At 37.3% G+C, this 20849-nt stretch overlaps 2 protein-coding genes across 2 annotated transcripts in view; both read right to left on the bottom strand.

Moving 5' to 3' along the window:
• LOC107755651 (ribosomal protein S6 kinase alpha-5-like) overlaps positions 1-18047 on the bottom strand; it is a 22966-nt gene extending 4919 nt beyond the window's left edge. Inside the window, exons 1-14 of the mRNA XM_016572541.1 lie at positions 17375-18047; positions 16075-16146; positions 15857-15924; positions 13796-13946; positions 8439-8554; positions 7564-7671; positions 7147-7227; positions 5611-5714; positions 5381-5531; positions 4770-4931; positions 4051-4176; positions 3833-3966; positions 1907-2000; positions 1551-1721 (exon numbers count right to left, since the gene is read on the bottom strand). Coding sequence (XP_016428027.1) covers positions 1551-1721; positions 1907-2000; positions 3833-3966; positions 4051-4176; positions 4770-4931; positions 5381-5531; positions 5611-5714; positions 7147-7227; positions 7564-7671; positions 8439-8554; positions 13796-13946; positions 15857-15924; positions 16075-16146; positions 17375-17447 — 1611 coding nt within the window. The 5' untranslated portion in view covers positions 17448-18047. The remainder of the gene's footprint in view (positions 1-1550; positions 1722-1906; positions 2001-3832; positions 3967-4050; positions 4177-4769; positions 4932-5380; positions 5532-5610; positions 5715-7146; positions 7228-7563; positions 7672-8438; positions 8555-13795; positions 13947-15856; positions 15925-16074; positions 16147-17374) is intronic.
• A 2139-nt stretch (positions 18048-20186) lies between these two features.
• rom1a (retinal outer segment membrane protein 1a) overlaps positions 20187-20849 on the bottom strand; it is a 5808-nt gene continuing 5145 nt past the window's right edge. Inside the window, exon 4 of the mRNA XM_016572544.1 lies at positions 20187-20839. Within this exon, the coding sequence (XP_016428030.1) occupies positions 20630-20839 (210 nt within the window). The 3' untranslated portion in view covers positions 20187-20629. The remainder of the gene's footprint in view (positions 20840-20849) is intronic.

Below are 20849 nucleotides of genomic sequence, written 5' to 3'. Positions count from 1 at the left end.
AGAGGACAGAAGGACAGACAGACAGGACAGAAGGACAGACAGATAGGACGGACAGACAGATAGGACAGAAGGACAGACAGATAGGACGGACGGACAGACAGATAGGACAGAAGGACAGACAGATAGGACGGACAGACAGACAGATAGGACGGACGGACAGACAGATAGGACCAGTGATTTTAACTTTTAATTTAGTTGTTTTAATGCTTTAAAGAGCGATTTTAGATTGTAACGTTCTGCTAACTATAAAAGGTACAGCTGTAATAAAACCAGAGAGAAAGGCTCATGGCTAGAAACAAAAAAAAATTAATAAAATAAGTCAAATAATAGTATGTGAGAGAGTCAGAGCTTGATCTCGTGTAGTGGAGTGATTGTACTTTTACTCAAGTAAAGTCTTCAGGTACTCTTTACACATCTGGGTGAATCATATCGCATCGGTAGCTGCTTCATATGTATCTGTAATGTATCGTATCGTTGGCTATGCATCGAGAAGCGTATCGCATCGGCCTCAGTCATGAGATGCACATCCCTAATTACAATAGTAATATATTATAATGGTAACACTTTACAATAAGGTGTCATTTGTTAACATTAGTTAATGTATTATTAACTAACACAAACTTTCAATGAACAACACATGAGTTACAGTATTTATTAATCTTTGTTAATGTTAAAGAAAATACAGTCGATCATTGTTAGTTCATGTTAAACCACAGTGCATTAACTAATGTTAACAAGCACAACTTTTGATTTTAATAATGCATTAGTAAATGTTGAAATTAACATTAAGATTAATAAATGCTGTAGAAGTGTTGTTCATGCTTAGTTCATGTTAACTAAAGTAGTTAACTAATTAACCTTATTGTGAAGTGTTACCATTATAATATTGTCTTAGAATTATTATTATTATTAATTTTATGCCTGAGGAACCTTTGTAGATTTTCATATTTTTATATTGGTACCTCATAGTAAATATGATTTTAAATGTTCCTTTTTAGTCAATTTGGTCAAAAGCAATAAGTGGTCACTATATCTATTATAATTATTATTTTGTTAGTGATTATTTTTGCAAACGATGTTGACTGTTGTGGCAGTAAATTATATCTGTATGTACTTTGTACATTTTTCAAGAACAACTGGAAATTATTGAAGTATTGTCAAAATTTGGAAAAATATTGAGATACAGTTTAACTATATTTCCCAGCCCTAGTAAACAGCATCTTAGATACAGTTCAAATTATATGCCCTTAATATTTCCCCGTGGTACTGAAAATGGTTTTGAATATCTATATGTTTCACGGTATTCCATCAAAGTTAAAAATTTTAATATCATGACAACATATCATCCCTTTGGCTGTGCTTTCATGCTGATTTGCTCCATCTATAATCTAACTAGATTTTACACTCACTGTGCAAACATCACTGTCGTAATACTAGGTGTTTAGAGTTGTTTCTAGCACACTGCTATGTAGTTGCCAGAGTGCTCGGGTGTAGCTAGAAAAAAATCGATTCCATCTGTAATTCTAGTTTCTCAGTATCTGCCTCTCTACCTCAGGTTTGAGGTCTCGGTGCACGACTCCGGCCTCATGCATGAAGCTGACCGCAGACACCAGGCTCTTCATCAGCTGACTGGCCTCCCATTCTGCAAACACCTTCTTCTTCCTTATTCGCTCCAACAGCTCTCCACCTCGCAACAGCTCCATGACCAGATACGTATGATACTGCGAGAGACAGAACAGAGAAAAAAAGAAGGAATATACAGGGATGGGGTACTTAAAAAAGCCATGCAAGAGAATTAATAGTGTGAGATCAGGTATGCATGCATAAGTGCACATTCTTCAATAAAGTACTCTTTTTTTGGCTTGAAACGGCTGAATGTCTTCATTGTCACAGCTAGGTATCGTACCTGATCGGTATAGACCTCGTGGAGCGTGACGATGTTGGGGTGAGATTCACACTGGCGTAGTGCTGCGATCTCTTTCTGAGTCATGGCCTCCATCCTACAACGGCAGAAAGACTCTGAGTTGACTTGTGCGAAAGGTTAACTGTTGTTTTAATGATGTGCGAGCTGACATTATCGAGTATGTCACTCGCTTTGCGAAAAGCATACAAAAACACGCCTTCAGAGTGCGCACATTCAACGCTTGCTCGTCTCAGAGCGACACAAAGCAGTGTTTCCATACTGAATGAATCTGTGTTTGAGTGAATGATTCAATAACCCATTCATAAAGAGTCACTTGCTTAGTTTCTAAATTCATCAGCCGTTTTTAAACTAGCTGAATGATTCAATGACTTACTCATTAAAACAATGACTTGTTTGCAGTTTTTGTTTCATTTTTTAGCATTCGGAATTGTATTGCATCGCTCATGCAACTGTAATTGCAGTGTAAATGCATTCATGCCATCTCTGAGCTGCATGAAACAGTCGGTGTAAATGCATCTAAATGCCACTTCAGATGCCACCTCCGCAGGGCAAAAACAACGGATTTTGTTGATAACAGCCCTATAACTGAATTTATTGGTTAAATGCAAGACCATTCTGTGGGGAGGGTCGATTCTATTTGTCAGTAAACTAAACAAAAACAATGCACATTAACTGCAAACACAATTTTTACTTCCAGAAAGCATCAATTTTACTATGCTACTCTCAGTTAGCATGTAGCCAGGGCAGTGTTTTCCACGGGATTCTGTGTTTCAAAATATCGTCTAATTATCGTTATCGATAAAATCCCAGAAAATATCAAGATATAATTTTTTGTCAATATCGCACACCCCTAGTTTGCAGAAGAACCAACTTCATGAAATTTGCATTTTTAGCAATTCACATAACAGTTCTGGTTTATTTCGAGTAGGATGTGAACAGAACCAACGGCGTTCACGGCGTCCAAGGTCTGTTGCCTTAAATCAGACATGGGCTCTCATTCACTAAATGTGTATATGCAAAAATGTTAATGTGAATTCTGCATAAGAACATTCTCACATTTTTTACGAGCAAGGCTTTACAGCAAGGTTAAGAACAAGTTTATGTACGTGTTTTGTGAATTAGGCTGAGTTGTTCTCCTGTGCATATAAATATGAATAATCCCACGCAATTATAAATGAACGAGACACACTCTCTGACTTTGTATGCTAGTAGTAACTTTCATAGCATCCCAGTCTCTCGTTACATTAAAATCGTAATACAAGCTCACAAATATAAACCTGTATCTCTCTTGTGCTGCTGCAGAAAAACAGTGAAGGAAACACAGTTTCAGAGTCACTGCAATACTCTAAAAACAGTCTAAACAATTCTTTACTTCTGAGTAGGGATGCAAAAAGGTAGAAAATTTCCAGTAAATTTGGGAAACATTGCAGAATTTTTTGGAATATTCCAGGGATTTTTGGAAAGAGTCCGGAAATTTTCCACCCCTTTGCAACCCTACTTCTGAGTTTAGAGCAAACGCTAATGTTCTAAGACTAAAATGAGATTTTTTTATTTTTTTTAAATCATGCTGAGAAGATAAAATTATTTATTTTTGATACATTTGTTTTACTTTAGTGTTCACTTAAAAAAAAAATCTTCATATTCTTTTACATTAAAATAACCTATATTTATTTCAGTAGTTTTTGAATGATTTTCCATTAAAAAGGAGTACATCAATTAAGAAAAATTAATTTTTTTATGACTTTTCCAATAAAAAGGGTGCATCAATTTTTAGAATATCATGTTATTTGTTTTCTTTTAATGCTTATCCTTGTGGAAAAGCTCAAATAATGACTCTGAAACCTCAAGCAATGACACATGATTTTTAATGTGATTTTGCAATGCACAAATCTGGTTTGATGTCTCTACCTTCTGCTGATGATTTTTACAGCGTACTCCTGTCCGCTCTGCCTGTGTCTGCACTTTCTGCAGATAGAGAAGCTCCCCTCGCCCAGTGGAGCCCCCTGCAGGCACAGCTCATAGTGCTGGAAGAACTGAGATTCCTGAAAAACACAGAAGAAACCGTGCTGTTGAACCCTTGAAAATCTCCCTTGAACCCTTTATTTTTTTTTAGAGGCGCTGTGTACCTTTAGCATAGCACTGCGCTGGACTGTAGCAGAACCGGGCCTGTCAACATTCACATGAGCGTCCAGAACATCCGCCATCACCACGTTCTTATTGAACAAGATAGAAGGAGCCACAAAAGAGTAGCCCTGACAGCAAGAGAAGACAGTGGTTTATTCTGACCGCAGTAACATCTAAAATCCCTGCTGGTCTTAGCTGGTCTGAAGGAATATTCTATTCTTAAAACAAACAAAAAAAAAAACGGTCCATGGAAAAAAACTAATTTATTCAGATTTGTAACATAACACAGAATTTTCATTTTTGGGTGAATTCTTTCTTTAAGCTGGTCTAGCTGGTCTTCCAGACTGGTTAGGCTGGTTTTTAGCTGGTTAGACTGGTCTGTTCTGGCCAACTAAGGTTGGTTTAAGCTGCATTTTTAGCGGGAATGTGTAAAAGCTGTATAAAAACATCATGGAACAGGGTATACATGACAGAGGTTGTTACATTAGAGTGTGTGTGTGTGTCTGTGTGTGTGTGCGTGTCTGTCTGTCTGTGTGTGTGTGTGTGTGTGTGTGTGTCTGTCTGTCTGTCTGTCTGTCTGTGTGTGTGTGTGTGTGTGTGTGTGTAGTGACTCTGTTGATATTAATAATGGAGGGCTGTGGCAGGAAATAACTTGTATTGTCTGCATGTGTTTGTCTCCATGAAAGGAACTCAAGACAGGTGTGTCTGCATGTGCAGGTACCTGAAACAGACGGTCTGTACTGGGCGGAGTGCTGGCAGGGGAATAAACCGGCTCCATTCCTGTAAACTCCTCCGCAAAGTTACCCACATCCAACTCATTCCGTAGCTCAGGTCGGAATGGACTCTGAACCTTTTTCTCTGCCAAGTCGGACCAGTTTAGACCCTGGAGAGATCAATCAGATGAGATGCCTGACAATCTACAGTGACCCCACAGAGAATGTGGACACCTAAGCCACTTAAAACGTAAGAAATAACAAAATAACAAGTGTTTTTGTAGTTTTTACATTCTAAACCTTTCACATTAAACATTTTATATAAAGACGTTTGTCTGGTTTTTAAACAATTAAACTGGTCTCTGTTCTTTCACTCTTCAAGAATTGAATGTTGCCACATACTTTACTATCGTATTGTGACATCCTTCCAAAACAAAGAGTTTACCGAATAAGAAAACATGGGAGGGGCTTAATCTATTCCTAAACTGTTTTGGCCAAAACCCAAAGTCGCCAAAATGTCAGTTCATCACTAATTAAGAGACCACAACTAGATTAACCACAGAGTTCAAACGTGAGGAATACGAACAGCTGAAAGGCAAAAAGAAAGAGGACAGAGCACCTTGAAGAAAGCATGAGACTTGATCTCCTCGGCTCCTCGGGGTCCAGAGCCCAGCCTCTTATGGGGGTCTTTCACCAGTAACCTTCGCAGGAGATCCTGAGCCAAGCGTCCGATGATGGAGGGGAATGGAGGCTCACAGCGCAGGATGCGTCTGTCAGAGACACAGAGCTCAGGGAAGTCTGAAACAGCAGCTGTTAAACTGTGAATCTGGAGAACACCGTCAGACTCACTTGGACACCTCGCTCTGGGAATTTCTCTCTCCCTCCAGAGTGAACGGAGACGCTCCCGTCAGCAGCTCAAACATCAGAATCCCCAAACTCCACCAGTCCACCACCTACAGACACACCACTCACTCATCAGAAGCTCACTGAACCCTGGTGTTTTTCTCCCACCAGCTGCATGACATTTCTCCTGCTTTCTGACATCTGTAATTTAACTTCTGTCCGAATCCACATCTCTGAGTTTACAAGAAGGGCTCAATCCAAAAGTTATTTTGTTAACCCTTTTGGACCGTATGGTAACGGATGTATTTTTAAACACAGGCACTTTTATTAGTATAATGCTGAAAACTGTTCACAGGAATAATATGATGTCAACACTCCAAAATTAGAGAACAAAATCACGTAAACATTATATTTTTAATATATACATATAATGACATCCATCATTTTGAGAAAAAAATGCATGACGGAAAACCATTTAAAATATATCGCTAATGTTCCAATTTTTAAAAAGGATATTTAAACAATCAAATCAAATAGGATATTATTTTCTATTATAAAATTACATAAACTCGCTCCTCCATGAGAAATAATTACCATTCAAACATGCCCGAGTCATATTAATGACAAAAATCAAATATAAAAAAAAATAAAAATTTTAAGTTTAAGTTAAAATTTTAATTGAACTGTCTTTAACTGGAAAATTAGTGTTTACTATTGTCATTTTGCATTATTGACACACTATTTTCCTAATTAATGCTGTTCAGTTGCTTTGACACAATCTGTATTGTTAAAAGCGCTATATAAATAAAGGTGACTTGACTTGACTTGACTTAAGACTCAAAAAACAATTTTAAAAATCAAATTTTACCACATTAATGTAATGCAATAAAAAGCCATCATCAATGTAACGCGATGAAAAAAAAAAAACTCATTACTGTGGAAACAAAATGTATATTATTATAGATTTTTCTCACAGCTTAATGTGCATGGAACCAAAATAGAATTAATATACATAATAAGCTTAAGTCAATCGCAAATTACAGTATTGAGAATCATGTCTGTAAATAACGATCTCAATAAAGATTTATTAGATATTTTATTTACTAAAGTGCTCAATTATCAAGAAAAGTGATTTAAAAAATGCTAAATCCTTGATTTTCTTTTTTGCAATTACATCTCTCTTGTTCCATTTCAATTAGGGCCGCAACAACTAATCGCTAAGATCGTTAATAATCAATAATGAAAATAATCGACAACGAATGTGATTATCGATTAGTCGCGTCTGCCCACCGCGCAAATTACAGCAGTGAATAACGCATTTCTATGGACGAAATGCATCTAAAAATATAAAATGTCAATAAAAATAAAAAAGAGGCTTTTTAATCCGATTAATCGAAAAATAATCGGCCAACTAATCGATTATCACAATAATCGTCAGTTGCAGCCGTACTGTCAATGATATGAACTGAAACGTTTTTAAATGACATGCTTTAATCTGAAGTTCCTCTGTGAGATTTGTCAGCTAATTCTGTCTCCTCTCACCTTGCCATGGCCAGCTTTCCCTCGGATGATCTCTGGAGCCATGTACTCTATAGTGCCACAGAATGAGTACGTCCTCTCTTTCTACACACGAACCAAACACAGCAGCATGAGAACCGCACACTGCATTACAGCACAACGTGCATGCAATGAAAAAAACAATCCAATCTAGTTATCGGCCCAGTTTCACAAACACGGCTTAGGCTGAGCCAGGATTAGGCCATAGTTCAATTAGGACATTTAAGTATCTTTTATAAACATTTCTGGTGTGCATCTTGAGACCAAACAAAGGCACTGACGTATTTTAAGATCAGCCAGTGCAAGTGTCTTTCAGGTAAAACAGAACAGACATGCATTTTAGTGCTTAAGCCTTGTCTGTGAAACCGGGCGATTATGCATGATGAGTTTTTACTTTCTCACCTCCTCTTCCAGAAACTCCTTACTCAGCCCAAAGTCTGTCAGAACCACATGACCATCACTGTCCAATAAAATGTTCTCCAGCTTAATGTCGCGGTACACGATGCCAAGCTGAAAACACAAGACCAGATACAGCACTCACAAAACATTGATCATATGTGACCCTGGACCACAAAACCAGTCTTAAGTGTCAATTTTTTTGAATAAATAAGCTTTCCATTGATGTATGGTTTGTTAGGATAGCACAATATTTGGCTGAGATACAACTATTTGAAAATCTGGAATCTGAGGGTGCAAAAAAATCTAAATATTGAGAAAATCATCTTTAAAGTTGTTCAAATGAAGTTCTTAGCAATGCATATTACTAATCAAAAATTAAGTTTTGATATATTTATGGTACGAAATGTACAAAATATCTTCATGGAACATGATCTTTACTTAATATCCTAATGATTTTTGGCATAAAAGAAAAATTGATAATTGTGACCCATACAATGTATTGTTGGCTATTGCTACAAATATACCCCAGCGACTTAAGACTGCTTTTGTGCTGCAGGGTCACATATTTATACCTTCATGTAAAACAAAAATCTTTTTTTTTTTTTGCTACTGCAATTAATTTCGAATTTCTTTAACTCTAATCTCAATTTAATAAAAAATGATTATAAAAGTTTGATGCTAAAATATTATTGATAATTATAACTAATCACATTTCTCCGAAACAATAATTACAAAGGACTTCCTTTTCCTATCTGCATTTAATTGACAAATAATTTAGGCATAAAAATATTCAGCTGAATATTTTTAAGAATGCATGGTTTTGAGCATATTTAATTAATTGCATGCGTGATGCGCTCAATGCGAGCGGATGTTAGTACCTTGTGCAGGTGCTCCAGGGCCAGAATGATTTCTCCCACGTAGATCCTGACCTCATCCTCGGAGAAGTGGTCTCTCTGGTACAGGTGAGTAAACATCTCTCCTCCGCTCACATAGTCTTCCGAAACAAACACACACTCACAACATTTTCCAAAAAACACCAATTTACTAAAAGACAAATATCTAGAGCTAAACATCTAGGGGTGGGTGTTGTGACCGATGTCTTGCATCATTTTACACTGCATAGTTAAATGTGCTGAAAACTCAAAAAAACTATATTTCACCCAGTTACATAACAATGGTTATTTTTAGATAATCCAGTGAATTAAATAACTGACATTTGATTTTTTTTTTTGGGGAACAGACATCAATATGATTCATAACAGACAAACTGACAAAGTTCAGTTTTCATTTTAATTTAAGTTTTTGCATTTTTGTACTTTTTATTCGTTTTTGTTCTTTTTAAATATTACTATTTATGTTTAATAAAGAAATAAGCCCCAAGAAGCCTGAAGCTTCGCGTCGTGCCTAACAACGCCCCTTAGCTGTTATAAATTCACTGTAAACCACGGCTTCACGGGGCTTATTGCTTTTATAAAATGGTTATTCCATGTACGTAGTATAGAGCAGAGCAAATAAAGTGTAATGATATTAATAAAAACAGTATTCTTCCACCAAACAATGTAGTTCCTCAGAAACAGTTGTGGTTGCAACAAAGTGGTTGCCGAGCAACAGACAAACGTAAACAAAGGTGTATGTTACTTTGTAGAGTCATTTACAACAGCTTCGAACGCGGCTCAGCCAATCAGAATCAAGCACCGGAACTCTCCGTTTTATAAACTTCTTTTTTATTTCAGATTTAGTTTTAGAAGAAGCAGTCGAGCAACAGAAGAGGAGAGCAGCTTTTTCTTATTAGATTTTAGCGCGGTTGTCATTGGTAGGAAACATTGTTTTGCTCACTGTGTTCACCGTGGTAAACACGTGCTCAAGTCGCATTTGTTCTTGTGCGCATCACATGGCTTTTCAGTTTTGGTTTGCTAAGTAGTAAGGCATAGCCAGCTGAATTCAATAACGAGGTATCAGGCAAGTATATAATTGGTTAGTACACTGCGGCAGCCCTCGTGTGAAGACCGACGAGTGTAAAGACCAGCGACTCTACCTGCGCGACTCCACCGACAAGACACTTGAGTACTGCTTTTCTCCCCTTTCTTTACAGCTTGTTCTCATCTACACGTTTTAGTCAATTATTCTCACTGTGCTTTCAAATCTCTACTATTACTCATAACACTGGTAAATCACGCACTGTACGTTGGAGGCAGTGCAATCCTAATAATCTACAGAAATAGAAGTCGCGTTTTTTCATCTGAAACGTGCTGTGATTTATATTTCAAAGCCACTCATATAATGCAGAAACAATCAAGCAAAATGTCTGTGAGAAAGGTATATTCACTCGACAAGCTCGCGCATCTGGTGGAGGAAGTGGAGGAAGTGAGGATGAAACCATAGATCATCACTTCCTCCACCCTCTTTTCATCCTCACAATGCGCTCAATCCACTCAGCGTGCTTTGTTTATCAGCTCGCGCACATCAGCTATACAGGCGTTAATACTGAATGTTTAACATTATATTCATTGCATAAATATACTTCGTAGTAGACATCCTTAACTTTCTGCTGTCTGTTGTTGGTGTTTCTTCGTTTAAATATGGCGCTTATCACATGCTGTGTGGTATCGGCGTTTGGTATCGGGGCATTTTAACGAGTACGAGTACAGGAGACCAGTATCGGGCCCGATACCGATACCAGTATCGGTATCGGTGCATCCCTAATTGCTACTCATTCAAGTCTCAACCTCATGGCCCTAACTGAGACTTGGATCAAACCTGAGGACACTGTCACTCCTGCAGCCCTCTCCACTAATTTCCCTTTTTCTCACACCCTCGTCCGATTGGAAGGGGTGGAGGTACTGGTCTGCTTATCTCAAATGAATGGAAATTTGATCCTCTGCCATCTCTTACTGGCAACAGTTCATTTGAATCACACGCAATTAGTATTACCCACCCTGCTAAAATCCACTTTGTAGTTGTTTATCGTCCCCCAGGTCAACTGGGTAACTTCTTGGAGGAGTGTGGATGTGTCTCAAACTTCCCTGAGGACGGTACTCCTCTGGTGCTACTCGGTGAATTCAACATCTACCTAGAAAACCCCCAGGCTGCTGACTTCACCACTCTGCTCACCTCATTTGACCTCAAGCGAGTGTCTACTACGGCTACTCACAAATCAGATAACCAATTAGACCTTATCTACATACGCTACAGCTCCACTGATAACACTTTAGTAACTCAGTTGCACACCTCAGACCACTTCCTCATCACTTTAAACCTCAGACTGACTACAGACACAACACACACTCCTCTGCAGGTCACCTTTCAGCGTAACCTACGCTCACTCCCTCCCTCTCGCCTATCCTCTATGGTTTCATCCTCACTTCCTCCACCCTCTCAGTTTTCAGCACTGGACACTTACACTGCTACTGACACTCTTTGCTCCACTCTACCATCTTGCTTAGACAACGTTTGCCCCCTTTCATCCAGACCAGCACACACCACCCCCTCTGCCCCCTGGCTGTCCGATGTTCTAAAACAATATACTACCACAACAAAATTAACAATTGCTCTGACTCTTGCACACTTTTCAAAACCACCTTCTCTCTTCTTTGCCACTCAACTGAGACTGCCCTGCTCTCGGTTACTGAAGCCCTGAGACTGGCAATAGCAGCTTCCAAATCCTCAGTACTCATCTTGCTGGATCTGTCTGCTGCTTTTGACACAGTTAACCACCAGATTCTCCTGTCAACCCTCATGAAGATGGGCATTTCAGGAACAGCACTCCAGTAGTTCAAGTCTTACCTCTCAGGTAGGTCCTTCAGAGTGTCTTGGAGGAGTGAGGTTTCTAAGTCATAACTTCTTGTTACTGGGGTTCCTCAAGGCTCAGTGCTTGGACCGCTTCTCTTCTCCATCTACATGCCATCTTTAGGATCCATCATTCAGAAACATGGCTTTTCTTATCACTGCTATGCTGATGACACTCAACTCTACTTCTCATTCCAACCAGATGATCCGACAGTAGCTGACAGCTAGGTTTGTCAACCATAACTCCTTCCAGGACAGCCAGGAACCTTGGAGTTGTGATGGATGATCAGTTAAGCTTCACAGACCATACTGCTACAACGGCCCGGTCCTGCAGCTTTGTCTTATACAACATTAGGATGATTAGACCCTTCCTATCAGAGCAGGCCGCACAACTCCTTGTCCAAGCTCTTGTTCTCTCCAGACTGGACTATTGTAATGCTCTCTTGGCATTTACTATCAAACCTCTGCAACTGATCCAGAATGCAGCAGCCAGAGTGGTCTTCAACGAGCCGAAGTAAGCCCACGTCACACCTCTCTTCATCACTTTGCACTGGCTGCCAACAGCTGCTCGCATCAAATTCACGGCACTGATGTTTGCCTATAAGACAACCACTGGCTCTGCACCAATATACCTAATCTCACTAGTTCAGACTTATGCGCCCTCCAGAAGCTTGCGTTCTACAAGTGAATGGCGCCTGGTGGTGCCATCCCAAAGAGGCACAAAATCACTATCACGGACCTTTTCCTGGACTGTTCCCAGCTGGTGGAATGACCTGCCGATCTTAATTCGAGACATTTTAGACATTTCAAAAAATGTCTAAAGTCACATCTTTTTTCGTCAGCACCTGACCGATTAATACTAGCACTTACCTATTCAATTCTATTCTAATCGCTCTAATTTATTTAAAGGGGTCATATGATGCTTTTTAAAGATCATTATTTTGTGTATTTGGTGTAACAGAATATGTTGACATGCTTTAATGTTCAAAAAACACATTATTTTTCAAATACTGTACATTATTGTAGGTCCTCTATGCCCCGTCTCTCTCAAACGCTTCGTTTTCTACAAAGTCCCGCCTTCCGACAATCAACACTACTGCTGTTCCTGAAACCACGCCTTCTTTCTTTGCATGAACGTTTGGGCGGCATTATTCAAATATTTTCACATAGTGAGGTAGATATGTGGGGGCGTGTTAGAACGAGCCGTTTTAGGGGGGCGTGGCAGAGTCTTAACTTTGATAAAGAATATCTCTTTGGTTTTGAGACTTTAGTCTTTGCAACTTCAGGGATCTTATCTATGCACAATCAGCTTGTAACACTCCAAAGAGAAAGGAAAACTTGAAATCACATCATATGACCCTTTAAAATTTATTTGTAATTCGCTTTGGATAAAAGCGTCTGCTAAATTATTAAATGTATATGTAGTTCGGTTTTAGTTTATTTATTCCAGTTAGTAATTTTAGTGTTTCAACTTATTTCATTTAGTTGGAAACATTCCTAATTTTCACTTAGTTCTTCATTTAATATTTATATTTTATTTATTTATTCTTGGAAGATGAGCTCAGTACTCAGTTTATTTGAACCAGCTGACTCCACTGAATCACAACCTGTAAGTATGATTAATAATTGATGTTCATATTTTCTATCGAGCGCTCAAGAAACGGAACTATGGCAGTCGGTGTATCATTTCTGACACGCGCTGTATACAGTAGACCAATCACAACAGACCGGGCCATCTGACCAATCAGAGCAGAGCAGGCTCACGGAAAGGAGGGGTTTAGAGAGACTGAATCTCAGACTGATTCGAACGAATCGTTTGGGAATCGCTGGAAAATTAGGTGATATTAAATGCATGTTTTGAGAAAACCAAAGCGTTTCCTTGCATGCATGTGAACCTATTGTAGGAGCCTCCCAAAACAATATCAGGAATGGCATAATGGGGCACTTTAAAGCAAGCATTTAGAAGTCATGTATATCCTACAGTAGCTATGCTTCCATCCAAAGTTGTGAATTTAACTTGTGCGCAAAATTGGAATATCACATAAAACGAAGAGAACAAAACCGTCACTTCCTGATAAACTGGCAGCAAACATCACTAAGAAAACGGTGATTTGCTGCAGTAGGAGAAGCCACTGTGGCTCTTTCTTCATATACAGTAAATTACCTGCGTGCACATGAAACACCACAAATCTGAAATGTGTTTCCATCGTAGTTTATGCGCATGTTTTCTTATCCAATAAAAATTGCATTTAGCTGAGTGCATAAGATTTTATGTGCAGTTTTAGAATTTATGCACATCTCGCCGTTTCTATTCAGCGTGTTTTTATGTGATACCCCAAACTGCACATTAAAAATAGGTGGATGGAAACATGCTTGTGACATCTTGTTTACACCAAAGTACTGAGATGCTGGAGAACTAGATGCACCCAGACCTACTGTAAACACTCACCTAGTATGAGATGCAGTTTGGTTTGCGTCTGGAAGGCGTAGTGAAGGGTGACCAGGAAGGGAGACTGGCGGATGTGTTCCAATACCTGCCGCTCTGTTCTAGTGTGCTCCGCCGTCTTTGCCTTCTGAACGATGGCTGCTTTCTTCAAAACCTACAGGGGGAAAGATCATAACATACTTTCATAATAAGATTTCATTTTGAGACAAACATGTACTTGTCACTTTGTCAAGATTTTATCAGTCCAATAGTAGATAATGTAGATTTCCATTCTCAGAGCTAGAGCAAAGTGGCAAAAATGACAACAAAATCCTCAGTTCTTCATCTGTCATCTAGCATTTGATATACATGCATATATATATACAGTATATGGGTCAAAGATGTTAAGATGTCCGCATTAAAAGAAATTTACAAAAGTGATTATATGTTCATAGAAAGCACATTAAATAAAAGTAAAGGTCTACTTTTAAGGTTTCAAATAAGTTTTTGGAGAATCAAATGTTACAATTTGGTTGAAACAATGTTACATTGTCATTCAGTGTGCCGCAATATTTATGTAAAAATTCAAACATGCTTATTCTGACGTGTACATATTAAAATATATAAAAGAATAAGGGAGCATATTAAATTTGATTGTGTTTTAAATTAGTAAAAAAAATCTTACTGACAAATGGGCGGAGCCTAGGATAGTGCCACATTTTAAAAATGTTAAATTACAACTAATTAGTATTTGGGGTGAAAGTAATTAGTCTTTTAATATCTCATAAATTTATTTTTTTTTTAAATATGCCTTACAAGATTGTTACACTGAATGGCATTTTAGTGGGCGTCTTCTGTAAATCAGGGGAAAATGTATATTTATTTTTTGCTCGGAAAAACAAAAACAAAATTGCAATTAAATTAAACAGAAAACTTTTTTAATTTTTTGGGGAAAAACAACAACAATTTAAAGCAGTATTACACTTATTGTTTTTATGCTTAAACCCTTTTTCGTCTTTGACCCATATAAACTATTATAGTTTTTTTTTTTTATATCTTGAATTAGATTTTAGATTTCGTTTAATTTTTATTTTTGTTAAAGCTTTAGTAATTTTGTTGTCTTTTTTTTTTTTTTTTTTTTTAAATATGTCTATATAGTTTTATTTACGTTTTAGTTGTAGGTTTTAGCTTATTTAGTTTTATTTATTTTAGTATTTCAACTTAGTTAATGTTACAGTGTTAGAATATAATGTGATTTTATAATACATAACACAGCCTACAAGGTTACATTCACTATATTTGTTTTCATTGCCTTTAATATAAACATTGTTTCATTAGACAACATTAGGCAGGATGTAAAAACAAAAAAAAAACATATATATATTTTTTAAAAATTCAAATAGAAAAACAAAGAAAATAATTCTACATATTTCGTATATCGCAATTCAGCCAAAAAACACAGCGATATGATTATTTGGCCATATCACCCAGCCCTACTTCAACTTAAACGCAACGAAAATATCATATTGTCATATCCTGTCTTGATAAATAAAATTTTTTTTAAATTAAATAAAAAATTAAATAAAATTTAATTTAATTTAATTTAATTTAATTTAAAAAAATTAATTAAAAAAAACATTTTAATTAAATTAAATTAAGCTATTTTAAAAAATTAAACCAAAATAAGAAATACCGTCTTGGCCACGAGCTGAAATAAAATAAGTTTACATTTATTAACATTTTATTTTATTTCAGTTAATGATTATTTAATTTCAAGTAATGAAAATGTTTTTATGGTTTCAGATTTAATAAACAATAATAACCCTGCAAAGAACACAACTCAAAAAATAGTGATTTAATCAAAATCTGTTGAGCTGACAAACTATGTCCAATGTATTCTAATTGAGTATTTAATGCTATGATACATGTGAATGATTTAAATACACCTTTTTATCTTTCAAAAGAATGCCCATTAATAAAAGATAATATTCCTCTATTAACCATTAAGCACACAACTCAACATTTGTGTTGTTTTACTAACTGAGGGACAAGCAGCAAGTCACGTGTGATAAAAACGGCACAAACCTTCATGGCATAGAGTTTGCCTTTATCATGGCCGCTGATTTTTCTGACCAGGAACACTTTCCCGTAAGCTGGTAAAGAGCAAAGCAGAGATGCAGATATTTAACTGTATTCAACACCCCAGAGATCAGCTGATGAACAGCTTCATTACAGGTGCATATGCTTATTAAACTGGAACAGAAGTGTATTATGAGTTCCACATCGGACAGTCCAGCGCTCACCTCCAGTGCCCAGCACTTTCAGAAGCTCGAAGTTCTCCATGCCGACTTTCTCAGTGTATCCCGTGAGGTTTGCTGAGAACAGACAAACAAACACACCTTAATACTTATATCAAATACATATGATATGCTATACAGTTCATGCAGATGCAATGACATTTGGGCGATACCAAAAACTAATACTAGGCCGATAACCTACATGACTGAGAACGCAACATGTAACAAAATGTAACACTGTTTTTCCTGCTTTTAAATTTAAAAATAACAATAAAATAGAGATAGGAAAGAATGAAATCAGGCAACAAACGTCAATCATCCAACACTGGAGATATTCGAAAAGATGGATAATTATTTTTAAAAAAAATTTTTTTTGAAACATGGCATTTTGATTGTTATTTTAAAATGATTTATTTTAATTTTACATTTTTATGATTTAATTAATTGTTAGCTTTCCACTGAACTCACAAACCCCCTGCAGTTCCTTTACGAAATTTTATATCAATATGTTACAAGATTATCCTATTTAAATCACTGTGATAAACGAGTTAGGTCAGAAGTAATCAAAGAGTACACTACCAGACAAAAGTTTTTGAACAGTAAGATTTGTAATGTTTTTTTTTTTTAAGAACTCTCTTTTCTGCTCACCAAGCCTGCATTTATTTGATCCAAAATATATCAAATATGTGAAATATTTTTACTATTTAAAATAGCTGTTTTCTATGTGAATATCTGTTAAACTGTAATGTATTTCTGTGATGTGCAGCTGTATTTTCAGCATCATTACTCCAGTCTTCAGTATCACGTGATCTTCAGAAATCATTCTCATATGCTGATTATTAGAAACATTTCTGATGATTATTATTATTATTTAAAACAGTTGAGTAAATTTTTTCAGGTTTCTTTGATGAATAAAAAGATCCAAAGATCAGCATTTATCTGAAATAAAAAGCTTTGTAACATTATACACTATATCATTCAGAAACTTCGAGTCAGTATAATATTATTTTTTGGAGTAATGATGCTGAAAATTCAGCTGCGCATCACAGAAATAAATTACAGTTTAACACATATTCACATAGAAAACTGTTATTTTAAATAGTAAAAATATTTCACATATTTTGGATCACATAAATGCAGGCTTGGTGAGCAGAAGAGAGATATTTTCTTTAAAAAAAAAAAAAAAACATTAAAAATCTTACTGTTCAAAAAGGTTTGACTGGTAGTGTAGTCTGATTATAATGTAACGGATAGCGTTACTGACTACACTACGTGTAATCTGTAATCTGTAACGGACAGCTCATACCGCTGGTGATCTGGTGCTTGACGGTGCAGACTGGCTCTCGGTCCGAGTCCTCGCCGCTGCTTTCGCCGGACATCACGAGCTTTGATCGGTCAGAGGACCTCACATCTACACGCGGACTTCCGCTCTAAAGCGAAACTCTGCACGTTATGGCATGTCTGTGTTTTAATCTCAGCTCACAAATCCTGCTGTGGACGCACGACCTAAATATGAACCGCTTCTGACAGCCGCATACTTTAATATCTTTCTAAACAAGGCGACGAGGTACTGTGCTTCCAGTTAACTGATGATCATGTGGGCCATGGATGGCTGTTATTTCCGTATTTCCAACTTCGACACAACTGTGCTGAGCTGTTCGCATCCCGTTAGCGCTGCTTTAGCACAAACACACTCCAAACACAGCGATATTCGCTCGGCTAACGAGCTGTTCCCTGATAGCGTCCGTGCTAACTATCATCCATGACAGTTCACAATGTCCCTAGCAGCGGATTCACTAAAGCTGAACGGGCGTGTTTTACTCCTTTTCTCCTTCCTTCCGGGTGTAGTTACGCCCGACTCGCGTTAAGATATGCGTTTGTTTGGGAAAGGAAATGAATTGAACGACAAACGCCTGGAAGAAAGTGTAGTAAGGATCATTTCGGCCACGGAAGCCGATGTAGTGCTGTTCGAATCGCGAACCAATCGTCGCTTTGAATCGGTTCTTTCGAGCGAACCGATTCGCGCGAAGCGCTCGATTTGTGAACGTTGGCTACGTGTGAGGTGAGGTTAGAAACACAAAAAGCGAGTAGCTGTATTTGGCTTTATTTCATTAGACTTAAATGCACTTTTGAGTTGCGTCTCCGTCCGAACGAGTCGATTAATCGTTTTACGAATTGGTTCACTAGATTGAACCTTTCGAACGAACCGATTCTCTAAAACGAGTCCGATAGTGAGCCGAAGCGCCGCTGCTGGACTCGGCTTCGGAGCACATCAGACGTGTGTGGTTGGTTGGTTGGGTGTGTAGGTGGCGAAAGAGAGAAAAGCTGGTGCAATCCAACTCGCCAACTCCCGTGCTGAAGAACACAGCCTCTCCCAATAACGACAGCTTTTAGCTCACACACACTGTTTGGATCTCAAGTTGCATGTGTGTAATTGCTAGGTTGTGTGTAAGCTCTGTTGTGAGCTGTTATCATTAAAGTATCAATGAAGCGTGCTTGTTATTGAGACGGCCACCGGGACAAGCTTTAACTGAACATTGAGTGTTTACTATTATCATTTTACATTATTGACACAATATTTTCCTAATTAATGCTGTACAGTTGCTTTGACACAATCTGTATTGTTAAAAGCGCTATATAAATAAAGGTGACTTGACTTATAGCAAAGGCATGTTGCCACATATGGTGTGTTTCGTATTGTATACAAGTATATATATATATAAAGTACTTGACAATCTGTAGATGAGCACTTGACATGTACATGCATTTGGATATTCATCTTCCCTCCTGTATTAACGTGCTGTGGATGCGGTAAGTGTGTGAGTGCTTGTGCAGCAGTTTGTGTATTAACAGATTAGGACAGGTTACAGGATAAAGGACGCAGACACTGGGCTTTCACTCTATATGCTGCCATCAGTCATCATCCTTCATTATCTATTTATGTGTGTAAGAGACCGTGTGCATGTCTACCTGGCTCATGTGATCGTGCAGATCTTTCTGCTTGCTTACTGTGTGCATAAATAAATACACCTGAATGCTATTGTGTGGATGTGCAGAAGTTTGAAAGAAAGAATCGATGATAAGGCAAAATATTCCACAAAATATCACTACACGACAAAGCCGTTCAAAATGTCAGATTTTATTAGACTCAACAGATTTCTGACGGTTCTGCGAGTGCAGTACAGTGTTTCATAGCAGAGCGTTGAGCATCATCTACACCGTCTTTTAACACTTACAATGCATTTAATACCATGCTGAATGCAGAACAAAAAATGACTTAATGACAGTTAAGTATTTATGTTTACAACATGCAAGTAACACTGGATGAGAAAATATGAATTCGAGAAAATATTAATTTCACATCTATCATAATTATAATAATATTTGTAATCAATGATTTCCAGCATCAAACAGTTTGCTTGTCCACACTTCAAGCGGAAATACAATGCAGTCAAACCCTTGTGAAAAAGAAGTTCAGCATACTTTTAAAAAAGAGTACTTATCACAGAAATAATATACTTTAAAAGAATTTGCTTAAGTGCAAAGTGAATGTAATGTTTTTGGATGCTTAGCTGCATGTTATTTGCAATTAAATGAAAATGTATTATAGTTTGCATTTATGCTAAATGCAATTAGTTGAGTGTATTTCTCACCCACTTAAGTAGCACATCTTTAAATGCAATTTCATAATTACTGCTGATGTCTACTGTGTTAAATACATGAGTGACAAATAATACTGTAAAACTCAAATATACTTTAATGTCATTTCGGCTGAAACATATATGTAGTGTATTTAAATAGATTTGTGATTTACGATGCAGTTGCAATTTAGTACATTTAAAATAATTAACTTTAAAACGTAAATACTGAATAACACAAGTGCTTTAGTATGCTAATCAACACATCAACATAAGTGTACTAACTTGACATTACAGCAAAGTGCAGTTTTTAAAAGTGTACTTAAATAAGAAAGTAGACTCTCTTTAAGTACACTTAAGTGGCCTTTTATTTCATTAATATTATATTTCCTGCAAGTACAGTTTTTAAAAAATATACTTTTCAGATTTGAAGTACACTACAAGTGCACATTCACTAGAATTAAGCGCACTTCTTTTTCACAAGGGTATGTTGTTCCAATCATTTACAAACATCAATAGCATTGGTATTACAAAACAGCCTCTTTTAGGCATATGACATGATTTTGTAAAGAAACGGGAAAGAATTATAATCGAACTTTCTGTTAAGAAACTGCACCGTCACTCAAATATTCAACCATTCATAGTGGAGATTTAAGCATATTGCTAGTTATTTCCCAGGCGAGTTTCTCCCGACAGGAATGAACAGACGTTTACTCATCGTGAGGCTTGCGATATCATATATTTGCCATGAAACGTAAGGTGCTTCAGAGTGGAATCATTCATCGTTCAAAAGACTTCTAATGACATTGGGTGCAATGTTGATACTGTTAATGTATTTTAGAAACAACCATTTTAGTGTATTAATGATTTACACGACTCTTTGAGATGTAGGTCATTAAAACTGATCAGGTGAATCTGACTCTTTAGCTGGCGGCCCCTGCTTCCGGTTTGGCTTCAGGAGGGGCCACCTGGTTCAGCAACAGGAGCTTCAGCACAGGATCCACGTACTCCATGAAGGTCTCCTTCACTCCCTTCTCAAGCAAGTAGCCCTCGGTGTCGATCTCCACATTCTCCTGTCCAGCCACGGCCTCCATAGACGTCTGCAGGAGGCGCACACTGGCCAACACTGAGCACTGTAGACGA

The sequence above is a fragment of the Sinocyclocheilus rhinocerous genome, unplaced genomic scaffold (genome assembly GCF_001515625.1).
Source record: "Sinocyclocheilus rhinocerous isolate Xijiao unplaced genomic scaffold, SAMN03320098_v1.1 scaffold141, whole genome shotgun sequence".
NCBI classification, from domain to species: domain Eukaryota; kingdom Metazoa; phylum Chordata; class Actinopteri; order Cypriniformes; family Cyprinidae; genus Sinocyclocheilus; species Sinocyclocheilus rhinocerous.
Note: the sequence above shows the minus strand (reverse complement) of the source record. Positions and strands in the feature narration are given on the sequence as shown.